The sequence below is a fragment of the Crocodylus siamensis genome, chromosome 8 (genome assembly GCF_052110815.1).
Source record: "Crocodylus siamensis isolate JL-2025a chromosome 8, ASM5211081v1, whole genome shotgun sequence".
Taxonomy (NCBI): Eukaryota; Metazoa; Chordata; order Crocodylia; family Crocodylidae; genus Crocodylus; species Crocodylus siamensis.
In genome coordinates this window covers 1,423,771-1,437,443 of record NC_143402.1, presented here as the reverse complement: position 1 = coordinate 1,437,443, position 13,673 = coordinate 1,423,771, and the positions used below count along the sequence as shown (strand labels likewise).

The following is a 13,673-nucleotide window of genomic DNA, read 5'->3' as shown; positions in this document are numbered from 1 at the left end:
GGGTCCTGAAAATTGGCTGCTTTACCCATAACCCACTTCGAAAAAGCAGTGCACTGTAGCCCCAACTCAAGTCATAATAAGCAATAGAGGCAGCTTGTCTTGAATGGGACAATACTCCTAATAGCTACATATCAAATGGGACAATGCTTATAACAGCGATGTGCTACATATTGCACATATTTCCATCACAATGACCTTAAATAAAAGGATACGCATACAGCGTCATACCTCCTTGAGCTTCTGAAAGGGGCCGAGACATTGGATACACTTCTGGGTACTTTCAGCCTTTCAAACCTTTGCAAAAATCCCAATTCTTAGAGAAATTAAGCTCAATTGCCTTGAGGAACAAGAAGGCTTACTACATGTTTCCTAAGCTCGTCTCACCCAGCCCAAGCTCTGACCGCTACCCGGGGTCCGTGTACATTCAGATTCACCACTCCGGTGAGGACTTGCATTACCGGATGCAATTGTTTCTACACAAAACCTTTGCTGTTCCCATTCTCTGTGATGAATTGGTGCGACCAAAAGCTGCTGAGGTCCTGGCCATCACTGTCTGAATCACACGACTAGGAAATTTAGGGGGAAAAAATTGTTTCCAATCAATCAGGTCGGACTGCGGAGGTGAGATGGTAACTACTTGCCTGCCATCTCGTGGCAAAACTTTGCACGCTACCAAATATTGCAAAGCCTCTGGCATAGGAGAGAGACATCACCGTTATGTACTGACAACCCCAGCTTTCCTTAGGGCCGATAGAAAGGACAGACTTTGTGCACAACATAAAGCCATATCACGAGCTGATAGAAGGGAGGTTTTTCTGGGTAATCATCCGGCAAAAGAACCAGGGATAAGATTTAAGTAGCTATAATGTTATATTGATCATTTCCTCATTTTTATGAATGGTGTGGATCTCTGCCTTCTGTTGTACCCACTCTGTGCATTTACTGCCCACCAAATCCAGCTGTGAATGTACTGTATGTCCTCAAAGGGCCTGCATCTGCATGCTCTGTGAAATCCTACAAAATATGAACTTTCGTTTCTACCCAGGAGAACTTTTACAGTCTGTTCTCTGATGCATGATGAAGGGTGTTTGTGCCCGAAAGTTTGCAATTAAATAATTTTTTTTGCAAAAATCTTGTTGGTCTAATAAAAGATATCGTCTCTACTACGAGTCCTGATTGCATCTGTACACATATTTTTAATGCTCCTCAGTCACAGCAGGGATGCTCCTTACATGCTGGCGCTCGTGGATCTGTATTGTCTGATTTATCCTCAGGAGCAATTCTCTCCCTGCACCTTTGGTTTCTCTATCTCTTTCATGTTGGTTTGAAATCTGTGTTTGATGTTTAGCATTTGAACTACACAAGTTCACTGGGGGTTTTTTGTTGCTTTTCTTGCATTTGTCATAAAGCTAATAAAACACTTCAACTTGTCGTGCTTAACCAGAAAAAAAACAACCCAGCATGAATCTCGGCGTCTCCTAGACACACATGGCAGCCCTGCGTGCCTCTGTTTGCTTAAACTTCCAAACTGCTGGGGAAAGAGAGCAAGCTTTGCAAACCCGGCTCTGACTCCCAGCGTAAGACTGAAGCGCCCTGCTTTTGTGACCCGAGTCGTATGACATGATGGAAAGAGTTGATCCACTACGTTGTATCTTTAAATATTAGTTGGCAGATATAAATTGTGCATCAGGTTATGGAGATCTACCCTATCCAGCCAACTGTGAACATGCCCCCGTACAATATTGTATGGTATTTAACAGGGATTAAGTGAATAGGGGCTACAGAAAGTCCTCTGCAAGCTAAAACATTTAGCAACTACCTAGGCTTTCTCCAGAATTGTTAACCCCTCTCCTGCAGGACTCCACATAGACTGATCCCTTGCTATATTATTCTAAGTACTTATTAAAACAAGCCATCGGGCATATATGGTCTATTAGCTTTATCGGGCAGGAACCCGGCAGTATTGAAAACCGGCGACCCAGCTAGGAGAAAACTTGAGCTCTGTCCTCCCCAGTCCTGGCTCCAGGCCCTGGGCCCAGAAGTGTCTCGTTGCAGCCCAAGGGCTAACTCCTGCCCTGCTAGCACGGGGCCGGATTGCCAAGTGCATCCTTGCTGGATTTATCAGCTCTCCTCTTTCACCAACAACAGACAGAAGCCAAGTCTGTAAAAGTTGCTCGTAAAAACGTCCTGCCTGCAGACATGGCTTTGGGCAGACGCGCCGACGGAGGGCAGACGCAGGCAGGGCTGTAGTCTGAGCGGAGAAGTAGATGGGTTGTGTAATGGGACGGTGACCCGGCGCGCGGTCCCAGGCGGTGCTGAGCACTGCTGGAAGGAGCCGTGCATCCCATTCGTCTGGTGCTGCCCTGGCTGGTGCAGGGGCTGGCTGCAGTCTCCCCGCTCCATGGCCAAATACCCAAGGCGACCTGGAAAATCAAATCTTCCAGTGTCCGCGGGAAGCTGAGAGGAACTGCACCTTAAATCAAGGGGAAATGACTATGCCACTTTGTTTCAAAAAGCTGATAAGAGACAAAAATGTGTTTCATTTTTCCCGATTTAAAATTTAAAAACAAAAAAACAAAACAACCACTGTGAAAATTTGCATTTTCCAGAAAACGGTGTACACTTTGATGACCTGGCATGTTCAACCAGCAGACAGCTTTGCAGGTAAATTCGTTCAGCTAGCTCCAGCGTCCTTCTGTCAGAACCAGGACTCGTGGTGGGGGCGATCTCCCGTATTAGACCAACTAGATTGTTGCGAAAAAAATTCTTTAATTGCAAGCTTTCGGCCACAAGCACCCTTCTTCAGGCATTGCAGAAAAGACTGCAATAAGTTCTCTTAGATAGAAATGAAAGTTCACGTCTCACAGGAGAGTTGAAGGTGTGGTAAAATTTCCTGTTTGGAGCAGCTCGTTTTATTCAGGTTAGGCTCGGAGGAAAGCTGGAAATCTGCATAAAATAAACTGTATTTTACCACACCTTTAACTCTCCTATGAGACATGAACTTTCATTTCTATCTAAGAGAACTTATTACAGTCTTTCCCCCTATGCCTGCAGAAGGGGGTTTATGCCCCCAAACATTGCAATTAAGGAATTTTTTTTTGCAAAAATCTAGTTGGTGTAATCAAAGAGATCGCCTCCACCACGAGCCCCGATTGCTTTTTCCTCTAGACCAATCTGGCTCCGAGCTGGATGCTTTGCACAGGAACAGCACGAGACCTGCTTCTGTCAGGGAGTCTTGGGGGTCACTGGAAGGGGAAGGACAGCGTGACCCGGCCGAGCAGGGCAGGATGCTGAGTGACCGTTCGTCTCTGGCCCGCAGGCCTTCGCGCCAAGAAAACATCCACTCTCCACGGCGCCTGTCCCTGGATGGCTTTTCATGGCGAAAACCCACAGAAACACAGGGGCTGACAGAGCGTGCAGATGTGTGCTCTCAGCAACAGCTGAGCTGGCGTGCAATGCACTAATCCCGACTGGCGACGGCCACGGCTTTAGCTAGCACAGCACGGCGGGCCCAAGACGCGTGTCTGGTAACTCCCGGCCTTGCACAGCAATAGAAAGGCCCGTGCGATGCTCGCCGCACGAAGCAGCTCGTTCCTAATGGGACCGCGGCCCTGGACACGTTTTATCTGAAACACTTTCCAACTGCTGTGCAAGAGCCTACTAGAGACCTACGCCAATTCTGGCCATGTTTACCCTCATCATCACTGAGGATAATGATCCACTGGGAGAATTGGAATTAAAATGCTCCCGTTTGATACCCATTTCACAGAGCTGGCAGGGGCCTCGTTGTGTCCAGCCCCTGGCTCGAGGCAGGATCAGCGCTGCCTCGAGCCCCATCACGGCGCTTGTTTACGAGGCAGCGGTTTCTGTTTCAGCATTTCTGAATCAACACTTCCCAGAACATCTTGTTTCACGGATACGTGGGATCTTTGGACGTTTTGTCCCGATGGGGAGTGGAAAGCAATTCCAAAATGCTCCCAACAAAAAGGAAATCCTGGCTGCAGAATAGGATCGTCCGGCTTTCCTAGAAGGCGGGCGAGTATCTGAACTGGCCAGAGCCAGGTGCGAGCGCACCAGCGTGCACCAGACTGAGGGTGCTTAGCAAATACGTGCAACACAGCAGCCCGATTGCCCTCCCCATCTCCCACAGCTGGCAGCTGAGTAGGACTGACAGAAGCAGAAAAAATTCTGTGTTACTCTTCACGGGAGACGTCCCAGCGGCGGAGCCGGCCTGGGAGCACGAGCAGGCACATCCTGCGGTCCTCGGCGTACCGGCCACCGAGGAGTCTGAAGGCAGAGCCTGGAGAACTCATCCGCGTGCCTTGCCAAAAGGCTACCAGCGACCCGAGAGACTAGTAGCACCTCTGGGACACGCGCACCGCTCTACGGCCAGCTGGACACCAGCCGAAGAAATTCGAGGGCTCTTCTGGCAGACCTGCCCGACAAGAAAATGTCTCGCGGTCCCATAGCAGGGTGGTTCACACGCGTGGTGCGAGGTGCTTCCGGAGCATCCTCCGTGCATCCTTTCCAGGGTGTGTGCAGACCTTGGCAGTGAGCATAAAGTCCCCAGTGCCAGGGCACACCTATCCCCAGGCTCCAGGATACTGGGTTTCGTGCACGCCCATGGGGAATGCTTAGCTCGTGTGAAAAAGCAGTCGTTTCTACAGGGAAAGAGGTTTCCCTTCGTTGTCCCTTCCTTGTCTGCAGGGCCCAAGCAGCAGCGAGGGGTGTGCAATATTGCTGGCCAGGACGGCGGGGCCTTCTGCACTCAATAAATCAAGCCGAGCCGGTGCCAGCACAGGCTGGAGCGGTGTTGACTTCTCCAGGAGAACAGGCTGTTCCACACAGCCCTTATTGTGTACATTATGCAAACAAGTCCCTTAACGAACCACCCAGCGCCTGCTGTCATTAACAAACGCCGCCGTCCCGCTTGGCTTGACATTCAGCTCGGTGGCGCTGGCGGACGTAACCGCTCCCTGCAGTTCATTAATGCTGCGGGGAGGGAAGTGGAGCTGAGAGCTGGGCTCTGGGGGATGGAGGGTGGATAGAGCAGGGCTGTGGGGTGGGATGGGGGCGCTGTCCTAGCCGGGGGGTTACCCGCCCCGCACCGCCACCCCCAGAGCCACCCAGAAGTGCGGACGCTGTGTGACGTGCCACACGGTCACCGGCGTCTTGCTGCAGCTCCGCAAACCCGCGCTGCAGGCAGGAGAGCAACGACCGCGCTGACGGCAGCATCCCCTCTGCAGAGGCGTGACATCCGCTGGCCATCCCATCCGCTTCCAAGGGCAATGCAAATATAACCAAGGCCTGAATCCAGCTGTGAGAACCTATGGGCCAACCCCACCACATCTGTATCGCTGACAAGACCCTACGTGATCAATCACACGTGCTCCAGCTCTTCCCTGCCAGGTCCCAGCAACGAGGAAGGAAGCCGCAGGTCCCTGGGGCCTCCCCAAGGAGCAGCGGTAGGGTCCAGCAGAGAGACTTCAAGGAGGAAACGGTGGAGGGCGAGGCTGGGGTAGGTGGAGGGGATGTGGGTTACGGCTGTACTACTCGTGGGTCAACCCTCTGGCCACCTGCAAGCCCAGACACCCCCGAGCATCTCCACGGAAAAGCCTAACACTCAACCCCAAGACCTGGTTGGACCTTCAGAGCCAGAGGTCGAAGAGCGGCTTCTCCCCTTGCAATATGGGGACTCTCCTTGCAATATGGCTTGCCGATATGCAGAGCCCACGAATACGAGCAGCCCACCAGCACCAACCCCACCATTCCCTGTTTTGGGCTTCTGTAGTCTGTAAGCACAGAAGCAGAGACAAGCCGCCCCTAGGCTACCAGGGCCCAACGCACGGTACGAGAAGCATGTTGCGGATGACCAGCGTGGGCCACAAAGTAAAGGTGCAGACAGCAAGGGGCAGCTCACATCTCGCAATGGCTGCGGTGACCCCGAACTACCAGTGCGGACGTACGGCAGAGCCCTTGGATGGGAAGAGGAGCTGCGCCCCGCTAATAACTAGAATCGGTCCCAAGACAAACTGCCAAAAAGGGTTTTATTTTTCCCCAGTGAAAATCGGCCTGGAGGTTTGCAAGGAAAAAGCTTCCCATTCTCATCTCCAAGCAAGAAAAATCTGAACCATGAAGTGTTTGACTTCTCGGGTTGTTTTCTGGTCTTTGAAACAATTCTGCGAGAAACCCGAGGAACGAATTGAGCTCTGTTTACGCAGCTGTCACCACAACAAAACCCAGCGATGCTCGGCCCTAGCACCCGTCTTCTCGTGCCACCCCAGTGCTTTACCAGATGCTCCGTTTTGGACGATGCTTGACACCCAACTTTGAAAGCCACTGACTTTACCCATTGATAGGGGCCAAATTGATCCCTACAAATGACAGTCAATTGAAGAGAGTCAGTCGACATGTCGTCGGCACGGAGCCTGCCCCTCCATTGTCAGCTTCCTTTGAAAATGAAAATGTATTTCCCAATTGATTTTGGTCTGTAATTAAGACACATTTTCTCCCCCTCCTTCCTCCATCCTGCAAGGCAATGTGGTAGAACCAGCAAGAAATAAGTAAGTAAGTAAATCAGTCAATCACAGGAGCACTGGATGTGTGCAGCTGCCTGCCGCGGCTTGCTAAGGGCGGTTCTTGGACTGCTCTTCTACTGTATTTCCTTGCGTACCACACACACCTTTCACCCCAAAACCAGCTGCTGGAAACTGTACTGTCATTATATGTGAGAAATACGGTAAGGAAAGTTTCTGCCAGCAATAGGGACAGTAAAATCTGCCCATGACGCACAGGGAACAGAGCAAGGAGCAGACTTTGCTACTCGGTTACTTGCTACAAGGTCTTTTTCCCCTCCATTCTGCCTTTCGAAGACAAGGTGCATATTGTACCCTAGGGCGTGTCGTATGCCAGAAAATATGGCATATAAAGCTGGCTGGCACTTAATCGCTGTCGTGGGTCAACAGATTTCAATTCTGTTGGACTGAAATGTAGGATTCTCCGTTCAGACAGCTCCCAGGTTGGGACCTCAGCAAGCCAAGGACAACTCTAGAAAAATGAATGTAGTTTGCGTGAATGGTGCCAGGCCGACAACGGGAAAGACGCACGGCTTATTTAAGCACGGAGCAGATGTAGCCGTGGCGAAGGGGTCGGGATCAAATGCTGAGTGTGTAAGACAATGCTCCCTCCAACCTCAGCTTCTTAACGATGCCAATTAGTGCTACTCGCTCTGTGCTCACTTCCTGACCTAACCCAAGCGAGCTGCAGGCAAAATGTTTAGTAACCCACTGCCAGTCCTCCGATCACGCCACTGAAACACTGGGTGATTATCCTAATAGGATTGCTTGTTTTGCTGGAGGAACGCAATGTGTTTCTTTAATTGCAAAGCCATTAATTGCTTATTCTTCCAGAAATATCCAGGGCTGGATCATTATGGGTGCTGGTGGGAATGGGTTTTCAACAGCAGGGCATATCACAGGGGCAAAGACATTTCTTGGGGGGGCGCGTTGCTTCTGTTAGCTTTCCCTGGTGGGTGCGTCCCATGCCAGCTCCATGAGCACTTCCAAGGGGGTTATATCTCCATGCCCGTGCAGGATGACACCCAAAGCCAACCAAGAGCAGGCGCTTTCGATAGCTCAGGCGCGGCACCACCGGGGACAGGTGGGAAGGGAAACCCTTAGCAAAGCAGGGACCGCGTTCCCTGAAAACAGAGACCGCCGCCCCCACCAAAGGGCACAGGAAACACCGAGGGGACACAACACGACGTGTGCCTTGTGACAACTCAGGCGTGAGTCCAGGTCTGGTCCCAGCACCAACTAAACAGGAAGCCAGCCTCATCCCCTCTGTGTAGGGTTGTTTTAAAAAGAAAAATGCACTCTTAATCACAGGTTTCCAGCAAATCAAATAGGGACGGGCATATTTTCTTACAAACAGGCACAGTCATATCTGCATTGCTTTATTAACTCCTTGGATCGCGTGACGGACAGCTTGCGAACACGCCGGGCCATTTCCTGTAGGAAGGCAGCTTTATAACATTTAGTATATTATGCACGTGCATCTATTTCACAATCTTTCATTAGCATCAATTCGCCATCCTTGTATTAAACAACAGTCGTGTGGACCTCCCCCCCAGCCGCGTTTCATTTTACAGTTGCAGTGTCATTTACGTATTTACTTATATGTTTGCTCTGAGCGGTCTGCGCTCAGACGTACGGGAACAGGTTTAGAGCAAGCGCACGATGCAGGCTCCAGCTCAGCAGCCGGTCCCCGGTCCCCTTCCTCTCTCACAGTTCCCGTAGGTCTCCGCATCTTTAAGGTAACTCCCTTTCGTTGACAAGGAGCTCTCTCTGTTGCTAAACTGGTAGACTCGCAGCTTAAACAAGTGGTGGAGCCTCTCTTGGAACTGGTTTCCAATGAAGCCGTACAACAGGGGGTTGATGCAGCTGTTGGCAAAGCCCAGGCAGACGCCGAAGGGCAACGCGGTGTCAATGACTCGGATCACGTCGCAGTTGTCAACGACGCCCATGTGGACCAGGGCGTCCAGGAAGGTCAGGATGTGGAAGGGCAGCCAGCAGAGCATGAAGGCCACCACGACGGCAGCCACCAGTTTCAGGACCCGGTCTCTCTTCTGCTTGTTTTTCTCAAAGCCCTGCGCTTTCAGCAGGTGCATCCTGATCCGGATGTAGCACGTGGCGATGACGACGAGGGGGACGAGGAAGCCGAGGGTGTTCTTCATCCAGGCCATGCCGGCAGACCAGTTCTCGGTGGGGAAAGCCATGATGCACGCGCTCACCCCCAAGCTCTCGATATAGTAGGTGTCACGGAAATAAAAGGTCGGCAGGGAGGACAAACAGGCCAGGCCCCAAACCACCAGCGCGATGACAGACGCTTGCTGCAGAGTCCTGCGCTGAGAGCGGATGGGGTGCACGATGGCCCGGTACCGGTCCATGCTCATGCAGGTGATGAAGAAAATACTCGCGAACATGTTGAGGGACAGAACAGAGCTCGACACTTTGCACATCACGGACCCGAAGAGCCAGTTGTATCCGTAGGCGTAATAGGCGGCCCAAAAGGGCAGGGTGGCCAGACACAGCAAGTCTGCCGTGGCCAGGTTGAACAAGTAAATGCTAGCGACGGTTTTCGAGCCCCTGTGGCGGCAGAGAACCGCCACCACCACGCTGTTGCCTACAATCCCCAGGATGAAGATAACGCAGTACAGCACGGGAATCAGCGCGAACTGATAGTCGGAAACGGTGAGCGAGCAGGACGACGAGGAGCTCTGCCCGGCGGACGCGTTGGCCGGCGACGAGTTCGGCTCCCGGAGAGGGTCCTCGGCCAGGAGGAGAGGCTCAGAGCCGTTGCCGTACATCCTGGGGGCTGGGGCAGAGACGGCGTCCGCTGGCTCGCTGGCGGCACGGACGCCGCTACCTCACATCGCTCACCTGCGCAGCATCACAAAACACGGGTTAGAGCAGCGCCCCGCGCGCCTTGCTCTGCAAAGACGGGGTTATTCCAGAATAAAACCCTGAGCGCCAGAATATGAGACTATGTGCACTGAGATGAGGAGGACCGGCACAAGAGAGGTCACGGCGTATAGTACTTAGGACAGGCAAAGCGCAAAGCAGCGATTACGAGCGGGTGTCCGAGACAGGCACCGGGGAAGGGGGATGGACCGGGGGGCAGAGTCGCAGCCTGTATCCAGGCTTCTTGTGCTCATCGCCCAGCGTCCCGATTCCAGTGAAACCACCCTGCTCCCGCGGCGGCGAGTCCGCCGTAGGTATTCGAGGTGGGCAAGCATTGCTATCCCTGTAACAGCACCTGCAACTCCCTGCAGGGTGGGTCCAACAAGGATGGAGCCAGAGGGGGCAGAGGGCAGGACAAGGAGCAATGGGCTCAAGCTGCAGCAAGGGAAGCTGAGGTTGGATATTAGGAAAAACTCTCTCACTTCGAGAGTGGTGAAGCCAGGAAGAGAGAGGTGGAGGACTCTCCGGCCTTGAGGTATTTAACGCCTGGCTAGACAAAGCCCTGGCTGGGATGATGGAGTTGGGGCTGGTCCTGCTTGGAGCAGGGGGTCGGACTGGGTCCCTTTCCACCCTCATTTTCTAGGCTTTTGCTGAGTTTGAAACAGAGGCAGGGAGGGGCTTGCACAACGTCACCCAGTGGCAAGAGCAAATCTGGCCTCGGCCCCGCAGCCCCAGATCTGCCCCTGGAAACACGAGAAGGCACCGGAGGCTCGAGAGCCCGATCCTGATCCCCGGGAAGCCAGTGGGACTCGTGCCTTCGGGGGCCAGGGGCTGCAGGACGGTGCTTTGTTTGAAAGATGCGGCATGGGAACAGCGGCCACGCGCCGCGGAAAGGGACGTGCGCGCGCCATGCACGACACCCTCGGGAAGCTGCTGCCTGAGACGTTTCTGTGAAAGAGCTGAGCAAAGCAAAGCGGTGCACAAGCTTTGGGAGTCGAGTCAATAGCAGGGCTACAACAGCTGCCTTCAATCATGTCTCATTAGCTGCAGCAAAGAGGCCACGGCTGCTAGTTTAATCCTCATGGAGTCGTTCACATGGATGCTGCAAAAAATCCTTGCAGCTCCTAAAAAAGCAGCATTCAGGGCACAGCCAGGGAAATCCTGGGGCAATCTCCCTGAGCCAGGACTCGAGGACGTATCTCGGGGCAGTCCAGTACAGCTGTTCAACAGCCAGAAGCTGAGCCGTGAGGTCTGATCTGTTTGCTTTACTCTCAGCGACAGGATCGTTTCACGTTTGACGTGACACGCAAGGTCACATTGAAGCCTCCAATGTTTCTGCAGCAGTTTAGCAAAAAGTCTCCAAAAGTCCTGGTATTCTCCGTTGTTCTAATGATTTCTAACGAACCACCTCACAATCAGAAATAATATCCACCAAGTACAATGTGCTGCCTAGAAAGACCTAGTGAGACTCATGCTTAAATACATTACTGCCTTAATGGACTAAGAATTAAATCTGGAAGAAGATGAAGCACCTTGATACATTCAGTGCCTCCATACTTGGAGTCGTAAATACTAGATCTTCAAATGACATTACCGTAATTAAAAATGGTAGCTTTTTCCCAGAGGGGAGGGGGATTCACTAAATAAATTACTTTGTTGTGTGTCTCAAATCTCTGAAGTTAATACACAGGTATTCAAGAGCCAGAACTTGAGTCATGAGGTCTTATTTGTTGGACTGACGCTCTGTAAAAGGACCGTTTCATGTTTAATTTTAAATACGGTGTTGTAGATAAGCCTTAGATGCTTCTACATGCACCGCTGTCTTCACATCAAAAAAGGATACGGGGAGGATTTGCAAAAGATGCTTCCTTTTACCATGCTGCTATTTCAAGCCCAATGAGGTTTTAAATAACGCGACTGATTTTTAAGAAAATTCACGCTCATCTTACCTTAAAAATGACAGATTTCAAGCGGAAGGCGGCTCTCGGTCGAACGTGCCCCCTTACTCCACTGTCCTTCCAGCAGGCAACATCTCCAGCTCTCTGGTTTCTTTCTTATATGTTCTGTTTTCTCCACTGGGAGACTTCAACCTAAACATGCAACTCCAGGGCTGAAATGGGAAGGCTTGCCAGTTCGCTCTGCCCCCTCCCCCACTTTTTTGGCAGCAAAACACTTTGAGAATCCCCCTCCCGAGGCCACGTGAACGTAGGCAATAAATCAGATGGGAGGAACAAGAAACCCAAAAAACTGCGGTTTGCACAAACAGACCAAGCTGGCTTTCGGGGCAGTGGTGCTCGTGGAGCTACGCCCAGCCACAGCCCCTTCCTCCTACACAGACGCACGTACGGCAGCAACGTGTTTTCGGGGGGAAGGGAAGAATAAAAAAAGTCTTGCATGCCTGAAATGATCCTCATTCTTGCAAAACAGATAGGACACTCATGGGGGCCAACGTGGAGCGGGTAGCAGGATGTGGGGAGAGCTCAGCCTAGGAAAACGTTCGTTTGTCGGTGACTCGAGCGGCTGCCTCTGGATGCCCAGGAAGGTGCCTAGTAAGAGCGGGCACATTGCTTGCCAGAGGATGCACAAGACCCATTGCCAGCAAAGCCAACCCCTGTGGCAGGGAGACCTGATGCACACAAAGCAGGGAGGGGAAAGCTGAGCAAGGCCCTGGCAGGTCCGGGTCGCCTCTGCCCCCGGAGAAGCGGGCGTGCTAATGCAGGCGGATCAGTGCAGAGGAAACATCCAGCGCTGGAAACAGTCTGTCCTGTTCTCCCTCTGCTGTGCCCTCGGCGCCAGACACAGGGGAGCTGGGCTCCCAGTGGGACAGCGTCCTTGGCACGAGAAGGATGCCCTTCGGAGAGCCTCAGGCTGCCCTTGCCGATGCCCGTTTCGGGCAGAAAGGCTCGGCTCTGCCTCTTACTTCAAGTCACTTCACCCCTGTACCTCCTCCCTACCAAGCCCAGAAACACGCCCCTCTCCCAGCTCCAGCTCCCATCACCAACTCGTGGGCAGCTGGTGGAGCACACATGGCACGGGCCTGGCTTGTGAGGCTACATGACTTGCCCAAGGTCACCCGGGACAGCACCCTGACACTGCCCCTTGCTGTCACCACAGCGGAGCACTCCTGCCGGGGGGATTTTGGGGACAAAGTGAAATTGCACCCAAGCACGCAGTTTGGTGGGCTGAATTGTTTCCGGAGCCCAAAAAGGCAGGCACATGAAGATACAAAGACCTAGTTGCTCACCCAGTCCTGTTACCCCAGCACGGGTGGATCTAGGACTTGGAAAAAGGGCTGTAGCGTGTGATGAGGGGCATCATCACCTATAAAACAATGCTGATTTTTCTCCAGTTTAAGAAGCTTGACTAGTATGCTAGGCACCCAGGGTTGGATGATTCAGTTTAGGGTCAAAGCAAAAAAAAAAAAAAAAAAAAAAAAAAAAAAAAAAAAAAAAAAAAAACTTCATTGGAAGGAGTTAAAAACAACCGGCAGGGCTGTGAAATAGGAGCTCTGTGACCAGGAGCAGCCAGCATCCTGGCAGAAGAAAGGTGAGCTTGATTGTGCAACATCAAGACCATTAAAAGAAGAGAGGGGCATTAACACCCATGTCAAGAAGAGTTTAGAAGGGTTCAGGCAGATGATAATGAGCCACAACATCAATGGACTGCTGCCAGCCTCGAAATGCTGCTGCCACGGCCAGGCAGCTCGTTTCAAACTTTGGGTGCAGAAAGGATTAAAGGTGGGTACAAGTGCATCTGTGCACCCCCCTGGATCTGCCCCTGTCCTCTGGTGCGTTCAATTTGGCATCTCAGGGACAAACAAACGGTCAAAGCTGACAAGCTACCGTGACTAATCTGATGCCCATTCACAGGACAAATGTTTTCCATGACAAAGCAAAGTATCACAGCACGTATATGTGCACCACGCACGCCAGCAAGACCCTGGGCCCTGAAGGGCTCACCCAACTTGCAAGATGCATGATGCACAGCTAGGGACCTGCCTGCTTCCCACTGGAGCAGCAAGCTTCCCAGGACTTCTGGACTGTGCATCACGGTCACAGCAGCCAAAAATAAACACAGCTGGGACAATGTTCTGGAGGACTTGTGTTTCTTGCCTGTTCCATGAAAAAGTCCAAGTTTTTCCAAATATTGGTGAAAATTGAAAGCTGAAAAAAAATCAGCATCAAAACCAAACATTTTTTTCTCCTTTCAGTT

At 52.0% G+C, this 13,673-nt stretch overlaps 1 protein-coding gene across 3 annotated transcripts in view; it reads right to left on the bottom strand.

Moving 5' to 3' along the window:
* The window catches only part of AGTR2 (angiotensin II receptor type 2), a 30,301-nt gene extending 17,386 nt beyond the window's left edge, over nt 1-12,915 (bottom strand). The window contains exons 1-2 of one of the 3 annotated variants that reach the window (XM_090059283.1): nt 11,411-11,762; nt 7,918-9,440 (exon numbers count right to left, since the gene is read on the bottom strand). In XM_090059283.1, the coding sequence (XP_089915409.1) occupies nt 8,252-9,367 (1,116 nt within the window). In that variant the 5' untranslated portion in view covers nt 9,368-9,440; nt 11,411-11,762 and the 3' untranslated portion in view covers nt 7,918-8,251. Of the gene's footprint in view, nt 1-7,917; nt 9,441-11,410 lie in introns of those variants that run through there. The other 2 variants (XR_016443748.1, XR_016443747.1) reach the window with 2 other exon arrangements.
* Between the last annotated feature and the right edge of the window lie 758 nt (nt 12,916-13,673).